We start from the raw sequence: 15,865 nt of genomic DNA, 5'->3' as shown, positions 1-15,865 counted from the left end.
CTCGGTTTCAGTGCATTAAACGAATTTTGATTTTACCAAAGTATAAAGAAACCAAAATGTCATGTTTTACGTAACATTTTTTACACAAGAGAAAGTTTATTAAAAAATTTAAAAACTTGACATTAAAACATTGAACAATACATATTACACAAACGTACATATATGTACATATATACATATACATATGTACATGTACTTATTCATGACCGAGCCGTTCCTCGTCAATATGTACTACAAAACAAAATACAAGATACTTACATTAAACTGTTCGAGACATTAAATATGTATATTGAATGCCAGTTTGAGTCAAACCAGCATCATGGTTAACTTTAAATCGACAGTTATACAAAGTTTAGAAAGAAGTTTCCCAGACTGCGAAATTAAAGGATGTTTCTTTCATCTAAGTCAAAACATCTATCGAAAACTGGAATGGGATGAAATGACGTTTCCAAGAAGATTTCTATTTTTTTGACTGAAACGAATTAGTATTGATACTGACTAGTCACTTTACAATTTTAGATACTGTCAACTTTTATCCATGGCGTGAATTATTTTGCAGGGGGTTTTTTGCATGGGGTGTTAATGTCTGGGGGGGGTGTTTGACCTGGGGTAGGCGTCCGGGAGGTTTGTGTCCAGGGGGTATAAGTTCTGATACCACATACACATACATAAATATAAGGTAAACTGTGCAGTAAACTGTACGCATGTACACAAATAAATTACGTGAATTTGAGAAGCTTGAAGCTTTTGTCTGAAGTTTTGATACATTTTGCGAAATGCATGTGCAAAATTATCGATGCCGGATTACATCAAATATGTATTACACATAAACTGTACAGTAAACTGGACGCATGTACATAAATAAATGACGTGAGTTTGGAAAGTTTAAAGCTTTTGTCCATTAGTTACATTCGATACAAATACATATAATATGCACAGACGAAAATCCTGCATATTAAATTTCAAAAATTGGACAATAGCTTACGTATGTACATACAAAAATACATACATAATACACATATGTACGTCAGCGTATTTAAATAATACAATTTAGTTTCTAATATTACTTGTGTTTTTCCCGCATGGTGTTGGTGTGAGCCATTTGAAGTTAAATATTTTTAAACATTTGAGTATATATTTGAGAATATTTACGACTGGATTAAATAAATTAATCACTCCGCCACGTATTTACAACTTATTTTAGATTTCAAATTATTAATATTTATTAAATAGCAAATTGCTAATGAATTATTTCACAATTCACTTAAACTAACAACTATCCTCTAACATACTAAACAAAATTAACAAAACTATAATTAGTAAATCTAAAATAATATAACACAATTCAACATACCATTTTATCAAACTTACATATATAATTACGTCATCTTCCACAGAGGTATGCATTAACACCCTTCAGGAAAGCACCAATGTTACAAGTACCTCTAATGCTCTTAGGAAGGGCATTGTATATTTAGCATTGTATACAATGCCCTTGTATACAATGAATACAATGAAGGGCATTGTACATATAACACCTCTGTGGAAATCGCCTACTGCAGTTCTTGTTTTCTTAACTTTTCCTATAATTAATTTATTCCAATTTCTAGTTTTATAATTATGCAAATCTCTATTCCTGACTATGTAATTATTAAAATACTTGGGTAATATATTATTATCTAGCTTATATACAAATTTTAAAGTGCTTAATTTAAGACTATTTATATTATCCAACCATTTCAATTCATCTAACATACTTCTTACATTCTTACATTTCCTCACATTCAATATTTAGTAAAAAAAAACAAGGATTAAGATGTAAATTTAGTGCTTTTATTATTATGCTTATGTAGAGTCATTAAGTAAGAGTAAGATACTCAATTCATCAAATGAATTGAAAGTACTTAATTAAGAAAACAATTTTTCCGGAAAAATGAGGACAGTTGTACCGATGTTTTACAGGGTTTTCACGCCAAATTCAATGTTTTACAAATAAAATTCAATATTTTTCGTTCATTCGATATAATCCCTAAATGACGTTTTTTCGTGGAAAAATTAAAGCTTTTTTAAGCTCTTTATGAATTGTCGGAGTATTTATTTTATATGAATGTACACGTACATATGTGTGCATGTGGAGCATAAATAATGAAATTAAATGTACCTCTTGGTCCATGTGGCCCTGAGCTGACCTGAGGAGGTCTCCACCCAGGGTATGTCTCCGAGGATCGTCACGACGAGCCACCCTAGACCGACCTCCTCCTTCACCACCTCCGCCTGAAACGTGAATTATGGAAAAGAAAAGCGCATTAGTTAGCTGTATACATACATACAATACAATACAATACAATACAATATAGTACATATTATACATGTATAATATGATAATATAATCAATTCACCGGATAGCACAAGAGTTTCAGATTTTTTTCATACCTTAGCAATGTGATAAAAACATCCCAAGTTTTATAACCGTATTTATAATGTAAATGTATTACGTTTATATAAGGCGAATAAGAAATAACAACCAAGACGGTGTTTAAATGAAAAAAAAATCGAATATTGGAATAATTACGATTTCCACAAACAATGAGTTGGCGGCAGTGCAAATATATGTATGTATGTATACATCAGTGGCGTGCGATAACTATTTATATAAAGGGCCATAATGAATAATGATTCATGATTTATTCTTTACTGATCTGATCTGCGGTTGTCAGGCGTCAAACTGGTGACAATCCCGATTAATCGGGATTGTCACCAGTTTTAAATTCAACTCAACTCAGTATTCAACGTATTCAAAAGTATTCAACTCAGAATTAACATAAGCTATAAACAAAAAGTCGATGTCTGGACCAGACAGTCTGGTAAACAATGTAGCAATATTCAACATTTGTCTTTGTCTTATACTTTCTGGAGAAGGAAGACAAAAAATGTGTATAAATCAATTTTTTCAGAACAGATTTCTGTGATTGTGGTAATATTGAATATAAAAATCTACTCTCACATTCAAAAACTAGGTGGCTATCACTATTACCTGCAATAGAATGCACTCTAAAAGCAATTTGAAGCTTTAAAAGCTTTTTTTAGCTGAAGAAAAAGCAACAAAAACTTTATTAGATTTTTTCACTAATCCTCTCAGTGAAATTTAATTTGCATGAAATCTGATAACCCTATCTGATAACCCTACCTACATACCTATAGCCAAATCCTTAAATATTACAATAAATTTTAAAATTCAAATACGCACAACTACAACTATACTACATAATTACTACAAATAAACATAATGTTCAATACATATGTAAATAGTTTGAGTTGATACCGGCTGGTCACTCCGAGCCTGTACTTTGGGCCCTATGGCGCAATAACCTTGGTAAATAAATTTTATAGAGCAATTATCATATATAATACAAATATAATATTACATATACATATATTATACTTATAAACCAACCTTTTTTAAATCACTAGCTACTTTTTGCATGGCTTTCGACTTTCCAACGCATTACGACACACCACTCTTATAATATTTTTACTAATATTGATTGTGTTAATATATATATGTATCAAGAGCGTCCGATCCTTTAGTTGCAGAGGATATTTATCATCCAGCGCTTGATGTTGATATTATTTTTAGTTTAGCTAATGTTAATAATAACAATCTGTTGTGTTTTGATGGAAATATAATATGAATACGGTGATAAACTGGTTAAATTGGGAGATAAATGTGATTATAATGAGTTTTACAAGTGTAGTAATGTAAATATAGCTGTTTCTACCTTTTATAATATTGTATATAATGAATGTAATGGCATTTTTGACAGAAAAAAATTTGTACAGTTATCCAGTTATGGTTTTCAAAAGAAAAGTTTACGTCCTTAAAATTTGGAAATCAACGAAATGTTGCAAAGCGCGTGCTGATTTTGTATCTCTGCGTAAATTGGTAAAATCAACTACGGAAGAATGCCGTAAAAAATATATTTTAAATTGTGAAAGTGCCCTATCTAAGGAACCGTCTGCATTCTGGTCACTTATTAACTCTAAACGTTTTACTAAAAAAATGCCTAGTACTATGCGATATGAAAACTGTGATGTGCATGGTTCCCAAAATATCGCTGATAAGTTTGCGGAACATTTCAGCAATGTTCTACGGAGTTGTCAATCTGCACATGGTCAGTCTAACAGTATATCAGACAATGGCTGGTGCCCTCTTCTAAATCTAGATTGTTGCAATCAAAAAGACTTAATTCATGGTTTTAACAGACTGAAACCTAAACTGTCGGCTGCTCCAGATCTCATTCCTGCGTATGTGTTGAAAGCTTGCAAAGCTCCCTCAACTCAACCGCTATGTTTCATTGAATTTGGGATTTTTTCCTGATTTTTGGAAAATCTCAAAAATTATTCCCATTTTTAAAAAAGGTGATAGTTTATCAATTATAAATTATAGGCCGGTTGCGCTTCTGTCTGCTCCTGCCAAGGTATTCGAGGCAATTTTGCATCGGTAAATCTACAATCACCGTGAACCGTATTTGGTTGACCAACAACATGGATTTAGACGTTCTCGTTCAAAGTTACTAATTTGTTATGTTTTTCAAATTATGTAACCAAATCGGTTGATACGAGAAACCAAGTTGATGTAGTATATACCGATTTCACGATTCCACGAGTGCATTCCTACTAGAGCGTTAGGTTTAAACTCATTGGAGTCACCTCATGTTATGTTTTTGGGAAAGTACTTTTTAAGCTATTAAATGGGATAGTATACAATCCTCAGGTTCTTAATGAATTTAAATTGTATGCATCTAATAAGTACGGGGACCTGAGGAATCGGGATTTGTTTTCTCCTTCTGGGGCTCGCACAAATATGTTGGCAACGTCTTCTATACCTAGGGCGATACATCTGCTCAACCGGGAAATTGACCTCTTCTAACCGGGAAATGACCTTGACTAAGCAATCATCCCCCATTTAAAAATCTAAAGTTTTTCTAAAAAAGGACAAAATAAAAAAATATTGAATATTGGCAGTAAATAAATTTACGTTTTATGGCGACGATATAATATACGTATGTATGTATGCACGTAAATACATACATATTATTGAAGACGGTGAAATTACAAGCAAATTTTTCAAAAAGCCTCAACAAAGATTACGCTTCAGAAAGCTTAATATCGCAGGTTCAAAGGATCCCAAAATAAAGGTTTATTTCTGGTGACAAAAACAAACCAAAATAGATATACCAAAACAAAGTCACGTAAAACGTGGGCGATTTTAATAATGCGCGTGTACAATTATGTGTTATACATATATACATACATACATACATATGTAGGGCATCCAATGTATATATTGTAGATTAAAACCGAAACATTTTTCAGCACAATCGTTTGAATAAAAATCATCTCGTAATATTTATCCAATCTTTTAGTGCAGTTATCGGTGAATCTGGTTAATTTTATCAATATCATTTACAATTAACGGAATGCATCGACATTCCAGTAATGGAAATAAAAAGTACTACCTACATATTTACATAGAAGATAAAACGGTTTTTTTTCTTGGGAAAATTTCGTGATTTAATTAATCTCATTTTTATTTAGATAGATATGCATTGAAGGTAATTGGATTATTCGTCTCATTGCGGTGGTCATAAAGATAATTTTTGCCATGAAAATCGCGAATACACAATATTTGGCACTCAAGGTCTCGTTAGTATGTTAGCTATCGTTAATATGATGGACTTTTCGGCTGCCAGATGTTCCGTTATAGGGATTTTAGTGACTCTGTGACGAGTCCTTTGTGACCAGTAATCACCGAACCGAATTGAAATGTAATATTGCATATTATAATGAGTCGTCCACGGATTTTAAAGGAGGGAAAACCTGTGTGATGACTCCATGCCATTCGGCGAAACGTGGTACATGAACAATTTTCTTCAACCAGATATTCGAAAACGAGGAATCAACGGGGAAACGTATGGCTAAATGCATGTTCCCTGATCGGGTAATTTCACGCTTCGGTGACGTCCCCTTGCCTGACTTTCCCATGTGTCATTTTTATTTTCATTTTTCATTTCGAAGCGTACACGAATGAAGCAATACGAAAACGAAAAAAAAGTGGGCGGGGGGGGAGGCTTTCAACTTTATTTCTATATAAATAAATACATGATGTTGATGGAAGACTGTACGTATGTATGTACATATGTACATATGTGTATGTGTGTGAACATATTGGCACTCGCATAGAAAAAAGCTGTGGAAAATCGAAAAAAACTCGTATCAAACGTCAAAGGCAGGTTAACAAGACCAAACCGCAACATCAAATAATGGTGAAAATTGACGCGTTTCTACTGAAACGATATGTTTTTTTTATTGCACTTCCATTCAGCCGGATAAATGTAAATTCATTGAAATTTATTTTCGGAAATCACGCAAAATTTAGCACCGTGCATAATGCATGCGGTTTCAAAATGCATATTAATATTTACCGATTGAAGGCCTCGTTTCCATTTTCACGAAACCACACAAATACATGTATTATATATAATAATTATATGCACATTTAATCGGTGTGATAATTCAATAGTTGTATACAATATATGTATGTATGTACATAACCAGCGGTGTGGACTAGTGGTTAGAATATTATGCTTTCGCGGTCACGTGTCGAAGTCCCACTAGAGTCCCGCTGCTGGCCGCACCATGGTTTGTGACAACAGCTCGATCGTATCGTATCAGAGTTTGCCAATTTTATTCTGATTTTCTTTGAAACATTCCTGTAAAATCTCTCTTGCTAATCTCAAGTTATTCAGCCTTTTTAAAGTTCGCCAATTTTATCATAAAATGCTGTAAACATATCTCCATAGATGTCACTGTGGATGTTTGTATGAATTGGCATGTTGTAAAATGCTCATGTATATTGATTGATTGTATTGCAACTGGCGGCTATTGCCCGACAGGCAATTGACAGCGGAATAGGTCACTTTTTATTGTAATTAGATTATTACTTTGTAATCATACTCCGAACGTGTAATAAAAAAACGAAAATCGTCATTCGTTTCAACGCAACGACGGAGATTTCAAAGCTGTCGTTTCAATTCGAGTCAATAGAATCTTTTGAAATGGTTCATCGCCGGTAGAGAAATCAACCCACGTTCCAGCGTTTGAAAAGCGCAAGACATCGTCTAAAAGAAGATTGAATTAGGGCCGTTTCAGACAACTCCCGAATTGAGTTTATATGTACACACATACACATGTACATATATACGTATTGGTACGTGTCAATTCTCACTCTCAATTCGTGTAATTGCTCATTTGTAATGTAATGCTCAATGCTCATGAAAAGTGCAAGCCTATTGTTTTTTCAAGAATTGCTCAGCGTAAAAAACATCCAACTGCCATTTTGTTATTTCGACGAGAAATGAGCAACTACACGAATTAAGTAAAGCCAGTGGTGTAGTAGGGCCAGGTCGCCACCCGGGTACTTATTTTTGAGCCAGGTCGCCGTCCTGGCTCTTTGATCGATACAGTTTTTAAACTTCAAATTCGTCATTTTACAAATCAAATTCGTCATTTTAAAAATCAAATTTTCGTTTTACAAAACGAATTCGTCGTTTTACAAATCGAATTCGTCGTTTTACAAATCAAATTCGTCATGTTGCAAATCAAATTAAACAATTCATTTTATTACACATACATAGAGAACTTTATAGAGACTATTATAGAGGCTCCACCAGCAAATTCCTAGCAAAACATTTAATTTTTGAAAAAACCTCTTCAATTGGATTCATCATAGGTGAATATGGCGTTCTCTAACATTATTTATGTATGTATAATATATCCTCTATACATACATATTGTATTAAATATTCTCTTTTTCTCGATACATAATATCTAATCTATAATTTGGAAAGAGACTTTGTATGTATGTATGTATCCTTGGTCGTCGTCGTCGTCGTCGTCGTCCGTAGATCGGTGACGTCATCGAACACGTGATTCGATTTTTTTTTTTTTTCGATCCATGGGCGCCGATTTTTTTTTTCGTTTCAATGGATTCACCCCCGCGGGGGCGCAAGGCGAGTAGCTTCATGGGGCCCCGCCAGGGGCGCCACAAGGGGCGCAGCCCCGTGGGGCCCCAGCCTCATGGGGCGCAGCCCCATGGGGATCAAAAGGGGGCGCCACAAGGGGCGCAGCCCCGTGGGGCCCAGCCTCATGGGGCGCAGCCCCATGGGGCTCAAAAGGGGGTGCCACAAGGGGCGCAGCCCCGTGAAGCCCCGAAGGGGGCGCGGGGGGCCCAGCCTCATGGGGCGCAGCCCCATGGGGCTCAAAAGGGGGCGCCACAAGGGGCGCAGCCCCGTGGGGCCCCGAAGGGGGCCCGGGGGGCCCAGCCTCATGGGGCGCAGCCCCATGAGGCTCAAAAGGGGGCGCCACAAGGGGCGCAGCCCCGTGGGGCCCCGAAGGGGGCCCGGGGGGCCCAGCCTCATGGGGCGCAGCCCCATGGGGCTCAAAAGGGGGCGCCACAAGGGGCGCAGCCCCGTGGGGCCCAGCCTCATGGGGCGCAGCCCCATGGGGCTCAAAAGGGGGTGCCACAAGGGGCGCAGCCCCGTGAAGCCCCGAAGGGGGCCCGGGGGGCCCAGCCTCATGGGGCGCAGCCCCATGGGGCTCAAAAGGGGGCGCCACAAGGGGCGCAGCCCCGGGGGGCCCAGCCTCATGGGGCGCAGCCCCATGGGGCTCAAAAGGGGACGCCACAAGGGGCGCAGCCCCGTGGGGCCCAGCCTCATGGGGCGCAAGCCCTAATAGGCATTAACTAAGGGGGGCGAAGCCCTAGACGGCAATTAATCATGGGGGCGCGGAGGGGCGAAGCCCTAAAAGGCAACTGATCATGGGGGCGAAGCCTTAGACGGCATTTAATCATGGGGGCGCGGAGGGGCGAAGCCCTAAAAGGCATTAACTAAGGGGGGCGAAGCCCTAAACGGCAATTAATCTTGGGGGCGCGGGGGGCGAAGCCCTAAAAGGCAACTGATCATGGGGGCGAAGCCTTAGACGGCATTTAATCATGGGGGCGCGGAGGGGCGAAGCCCTAAAAGGCATTAACTAAGGGGGGCGAAGCCCTAAACGGCAATTAATCTTGGGGGCGCGGGGGGCGAAGCCCTAAAAGGCAACTGATCATGGGGGCGAAGCCTTAGACGGCATTTAATCATGGGGGCGCGGAGGGGCGAAGCCCTAAAAGGCATTAACTAAGGGGGGCGAAGCCCTAAACGGCAATTAATCTTGGGGGCGCGGGGGGCGAAGCCCTAAAAGGCAACTGATCATGGGGGCGAAGCCTTAGACGGCATTTAATCATGGGGGCGCGGAGGGGCGAAGCCCTAAAAGGCATTAACTAAGGGGGGCGAAGCCCTAAACGGCAATTAATCTTGGGGGCGCGGGGGGCGAAGCCCTAAAAGGCAACTGATCATGGGGGCGAAGCCTTAGACGGCATTTAATCATGGGGGCGCGGAGGGGCGAAGCCCTAAAAGGCATTAACTAAGGGGGGCGAAGCCCTAAACGGCAATTAAACTTGGGGGCGCGGGGGGCGAAGCCCTAAAAGGCAACTGATCATGGGGGCGAAGCCTTAGACGGCATTTAATCATGGGGGCGCGGAGGGGCGAAGCCCTAAAAGGCATTAACTAAGGGGGGCGAAGCCCTAAACGGCAATTAATCTTGGGGGCGTGGGGGGCGAAGCCCTAAAAGGCAACTGATCATGGGAGCGAAGCCTTAGACGGCATTTAATCATGGGGGCGCGGAGGGGCGAAACCCTAAAAGGCATTAACTAAGGGGGGCGAAGCCCTAAACGGCAATTAATCTTGGGGGCGCGGGGGGCGAAGCCCTAAAAGGCATTAACTAAGGGGGGCGAAGCCCTAGACGGCATTTAATCATGGGGGTGCGGAGGGGCGAAGCCCTAAAAGGCATTAACTAAGGGGGGCGAAGCCCTAAACGGCAATTGCTCATGGGGCGTGGAGGGGCGAAGCCCTAGAAGGCAAAGGCTCAGGGGGGCGCCGAGGGCGAAGCCCTAGAAGGCAAAAAAAAATTTTGATTTTTTTTTTTTGATTTTTTAAAAATTTTTTTTTTAATTTTTTTTTTATTTTTTTTTTATTTTTTTTTTAATTTTTTTTTTTGATTTTTTTTTTATTTTTTTTTATTTTTTTTTTTAATTTTTAAATTTTTTTTTAATTTTTTTTTTTTTTTAATTAAATTAGCTTAGTCATGTTTAAGCGGTTTATATTATAAACACTGAGCGAAGCCGGGTAATACAGCTAGTTCTCTATAAAGTTGATATTGTATGTATGTATAATAAAATGAATATTAAAAAAATACATACAAATTGTTTAATTTGATTTGCAAAACGACGAATTCGATTTGTAAAACGACGAATTCGATTTGTAAAACGAAAAGTTTGATTTGTAAAATGAAGAATTTGATTTGTAAAATGATGAATTTGAAGTTTAAAAACTGTATAAACAATGTTTTTCGTTTAAAAACTGTATAAAAAATATCGTGTAAGAGCCGTTTGATATCTGCCCGGCGAGATAGTCGGTGATGTTTATCCATAGTTTGTTTATTAGTTTTAAACATAGATGGCGGTAGTAAAATAAAATTGTTGTTTCTATTCAAAATATTAATTCATTTTGTACAACCCACTGAGTATAAAATACAAATCAGGGGGGTGAGGCGTGGGGATAGAAGAGTCTCAAAATTTTAGGATCTTTGCAATTTTAGACTTTAAATAAAATACTTATGTAGCTTGTATGTATGACATGTGAACATATATGTACATATATACATATGAGTGGCGCACGGAGGAAATTTCTCTGTTTTTATCGCATTCCTAATAAAAAGTTGTGTGATAGAAACACAGGAATTTCCACCGCACGCCACTGGTACATATGCACATATGTAAGTACAAAATAGTACGCGCGTTTACAAAAAAAATGTGAACGTTTTTTATAAGAAATAACTTTTACTCAAATACATATGTATATGTAGATAAAGTCATGGGTTGGTCACATTCGAATGTTTTTGTTTACAGTAGAAATTAAAGGGGTGATAGATAATTAAATAATACAACTAAATGAAGATATGAAAAAATGTATAAAATAATCTTCTTCGAACATATTCTACACCTGGTCATATTCTACACCAGGGTGCATCAAAAATTTTCTTTGATCAGCTTATTGAATAAGAGAAATATTTTGTTCTGATATTCAAATATTAAAAATATATTTTAAATATATGTATATATATATATATATATATATATATATATATATATATATATATATATATATATATATATATATATATATATTTAAATATATGTATATAAATATATTAAAAAATATATATTTTATATAAGTCATCTATAATCCTCTCCATTAAATTATTAGGCCCTCCATTATTATCCATATGTATTGTATGGATAACTTATTTTTGCTTAATATCGTAGTGATTGAAAAAAGGATAAACTACATAGGGTCGCATTTTTTTCCTTTTGCCTTAGATGAGAAAATGCCTATTCTCGGCCCTGGTATGTACACTATGTATGTATGTACGCTAAGTATATTTGTAAAGATACAATATATACATACATACGTAAATATGTAAATATAACATTATATGTACATATGTATTATAGTATTTATAAGTTATAAATACTATAATACATATGTACGTATAATGTTATATGTACATATGTACGTATGTATGTATATATTGTATGTTTACACATATACTTATAAATTATAACAGTTGAGTTTTGACAGCTCTGATGTCTTAACGAATATTTTAGAATTCAATAATGCGTTAATATTTGCTTGGTATTACGAATAAAGATAATGAGTAGTCACCGGACCCAGAAGGTGCCGCGTATTGTTCAAAGGTTGTAAATGCATTGTTAAAGGTTTGCCGAGCCTTTTTTACAAAGAATTTACAACAATGGATAGCACTGTGACTATCCTACCTCTAGTAATGAGTAAGGATAGGCGCTCGGTATCTATTTCCAGGAAAGACGGGTCGGGGTTGAGGGGTTGTCAATTTCTACTGTCCTACAAAGTTAGAAAGCAAAAATAAAACGTTCACAATAGAAATTGACAATGGTGAACCGAATTATATTATTGGCTTTAGGCGTTATATTGTTGTCAAGTGACGATTGTCCACAGACAATCCTAAATTATTTTAGCATCAGTCTTATTTGATTCTTGGTGGTCGACGTACATACATATGTCCGATAAAAACTTTTCTGGGCAAGTGCATCGTTAAAAATTGCACAATGCATTCAAAAACACACAATAAACAACATGGGATACATTTTTATAAGTAAATTGATCATTTAAGTAACATATTATTCTATTAACATCGTAGTTTGACAGTTTTTGAAAGTGTCATGGCGATCGACCGCATTCTACATAAAATTTGAGGGGAGGCACCAGAGAAATGTGAAAATTATTTTTAAATAAATGTAAAAACATTGGTGGCGCCGAATACTCAATTATATTATCAACAATTGTTTAAGTTTAATTAATATAAACATCGTTCATTTTATATTATACATATTTTTGTTAAAACTTTACATTACACGTTAATTTAAGAGTTCCCAAGGACAGACAAATACAAAAAAGTGGATAAAAATAATCCGCCAACTGAGAAACGAAACGGATTGGCCACCAACGCCCAACACCACCATATACTCAAATTGTAAATAAATCTATATCAAAATAAAACTTTAATTTCTGTAGTGAATATGTGATGACCCTGATTTCATTCCGTGCGTTTTAGCGTACATCATAATATTGAAACAAATTATTTTTTCGTAATGGCGTTTTTATTATTATAACATTTCTTTGTTATGTAATGAGTCATTACTAATGACTACCGTATACCGATAGCTCTAACGATGAGTTCGAAACAAAAATGTGACTTTCCAACTCAATTTACTAGTCGATTGACGTTTTCATTTACATATATAGTCGAACTGTATCTTCAGTTGTAATATATTTTAACTAGCAGGACTATGATTCGACAATTAAGAATCAATTAACGTGGGTTAGACGGAATGTATTCCAACTGATCAAAATATGTATGTATATTACAACTGAAAATACATTACAACTATGACGACAGTTGGTATCAGGTTAGATGGAATATATTCCAACTTCTTAATCAAAATGTATTACAACTGGAAGATACACTTCGACTGTGACATTATATGTACATTATATTGTATGTATGTATGTATGTATTCGCAACGGGTCCACTCGTTCCGAATCAAATTGATTGAAGAAACAATCGGAACAATGTGTTCCAAATCAATAAAGCGGCAGATTGTAATAAATAACCTCAATATTACGAAGATCGTGCTGTTTCGACGTTTGGTTTTCGAAAGAATTTCGCTCCACTTTATCCGGAAAAATGCGAACGATTTACGATCAGGGCGCGTATAACAGGGGTGTGCAATTTGTTATATTGTTATCTATAATTTGTTATATACATGCATATGTATTTCTCAAACACGATGTATGTATACATACATATTTTATACATATGTATGTTTTATAAAAAGTCTGCAACGCAGGCTGTGAAAATAATCATCAAATTAAATTCTTAGGCAGACCAATGACAAAGAGATGTCGTCAATAGAAACTTGTCGATAGACACATATCTCGATTGCATATTTTTAAACACTCTTTCAGCGTTGATGGAAATACTTGTTGTATCGCAATATATTTATTTATGCTAAAACATGATAACGCGACAAAAGATTGAGCGCACATGAGTTGACCTAGAAGGTCAACATATATGTACAATACTAGCGAGCTTCTTTTGTGCGAAACTAAAAATATCTACAGCAATAAAGGGAATTTACGAAGTATTATATTAGCTAGATTTACATTTACATATTTATAAATACATTGGACGTACGCACGTGTGAACGTATTTTAAATAATAATGCAAGGTTTAAAATTAAATCTGTCGAATATGTAATACGCATAGATTGTATCAGGGGTGATATAACAGGGGTTTATGTATTAAAAAAATATTGCATATAAAATTCTGGGTTGCATTTAATATTTTCATTGCATTCATAGTAAATATTAAGTTGAATGTGATGCTTCAGTAATATTTTATGAAATTGCAATTTAAGCAACTATTTTTACCGGCGACGGTTTATTGTTTGACATGTTGTATTCGTGATTAGTTGATATTGTTCGTAAATTATAATATTTTACAGGCGGTATTGCTACTTCAAGCAGAAAACTTTAAGTTTAATATATGTAAGTTCAAAGAGGATCAAAGTATCAAATTTTGCAGTTCAAAAAATAAAAAAAATGTTGGACACCCCTGGGACTATAGCTAGTGAGTTGCCCCCTAGAGTCTGCCCTGTGTATGTATAATACATACATTGGAACTTCCAATCATTTAAATCATGTTATAACCACTTCTCAATCAACCTTGTTCAGCTTTGTTAGAATCTAATAAACTCTGTTTACACCTGGAAAAATATTTACACGACAAAATGAGTGTAATCTACTAGCTTTGCTTTAGCCAAGATCGAGTTAATCGTTTGAACTATGTAGTAGAACAAGTAAAATACATATATAGTTGCATAGCTTCTTAAATGAAAGGTGGTAGAATTCGTTAATTTACAACGTGCTTTAATTTTATAAAAAAATAATCGTAAAATGTTGGATTCAAACAGGGATAATCGAGATTACAACGACTTAACAGTGATTTCTGGATAAATGATGAAATGGAAAATACATACATTTTCACATCTCTAAAAAAAAGCACTCACACTGCTCAAATTTCTCGAAAGCTTGCTATTTTATTAGAATACCATCAATTTATAAGGGATTATAGAAAAATATTAAACTCAACATTTAAATTTTATAAGAACCCACTGCACTTAAATGCACGTAATCCGCATACATATATCAACATCTATGTATGTATTTACATAGATAGATATTGGACGATAAGAAACAGATATGTACTGCATGAAAACAAACATGCACACGCCATTTTGTCAGAACGTACGTAAATAAGTGTGTCAATCGTTCCATTTTAAAAATAAACCGCACACGTTGACATAAATTTATATTCGCCATCGCATCTTCTTTATTTAAAGGTGCCGGTACATATGCATGTACATATATTTCTATTTTTTTATTTGTTTATTTTATTTTTATTTATACCAAGAAGGCCTAACAGGTAAACCCAATGCGCCTTCCTGGCAAAGACAAATATAAATAATATACAATACATACATCAGAAGGAAAGGAGCCGGCGAAATGACCCCATGGTCTGGTTAAATTGTAACTCAACAGTCAACAGTGAATAATAAGGAAGAGAGATAAAGGAACAAGAGCAGAGAACGCGGGTGTGAACGCGTACGAAGCCAACGCGGCACTGAACTCCAAATGGTAGACCAGAAGTAGTGTTCATTGCCAGCTCTGGACTGCTCAACTCAACTCAAATCCACTCCCGAAATATGTACATATTTCTATGGGAATTGCTGTGGCTGTGCTGTGCTGTTCCCACTGGCTAACAAACACCTAGTCTGTACCTAACACAACACCTAGTCATGCAAACCATGACAAACAAATTACTATTCAATATCAATAATGACAACCTATAGAGCAAATTTTATAAAATACTAGCTGAACCCGGCATGCGTTGCAATGCCACAATCACGCATGCAAATCCCGTTCCTGTTCCCGTTCCCGTTCCCGTTCCCATATGTCGGAAAAATGCAAACAGCCAACAATTTGAAATGATTCAATTGTTTGTTTATTTTACCCTAACAATGCAGGTCGCGACGCGAAAACATTTGAAA

The 15,865-nt window shown here is 36.2% G+C and overlaps 1 protein-coding gene across 8 annotated transcripts in view; it reads right to left on the bottom strand.

The window, feature by feature from the left end:
• LOC143922964 (uncharacterized) overlaps positions 1 to 15,865 on the bottom strand; it is a 237,161-nt gene that overhangs the window by 127,298 nt on the left and 93,998 nt on the right. For all 8 annotated transcript variants that reach the window (XM_077446405.1, XM_077446406.1, XM_077446412.1 and 5 more), the window contains one exon: positions 2,162 to 2,274. In XM_077446405.1, the coding sequence (XP_077302531.1) occupies positions 2,162 to 2,274 (113 nt within the window). The remainder of the gene's footprint in view (positions 1 to 2,161; positions 2,275 to 15,865) is intronic.

This window comes from Arctopsyche grandis, chromosome 2 (genome assembly GCF_051622035.1).
Source record: "Arctopsyche grandis isolate Sample6627 chromosome 2, ASM5162203v2, whole genome shotgun sequence".
Classification (NCBI taxonomy): domain Eukaryota; kingdom Metazoa; phylum Arthropoda; class Insecta; order Trichoptera; family Hydropsychidae; genus Arctopsyche; species Arctopsyche grandis.
Note: the sequence above shows the minus strand (reverse complement) of the source record. Positions and strands in the feature narration are given on the sequence as shown.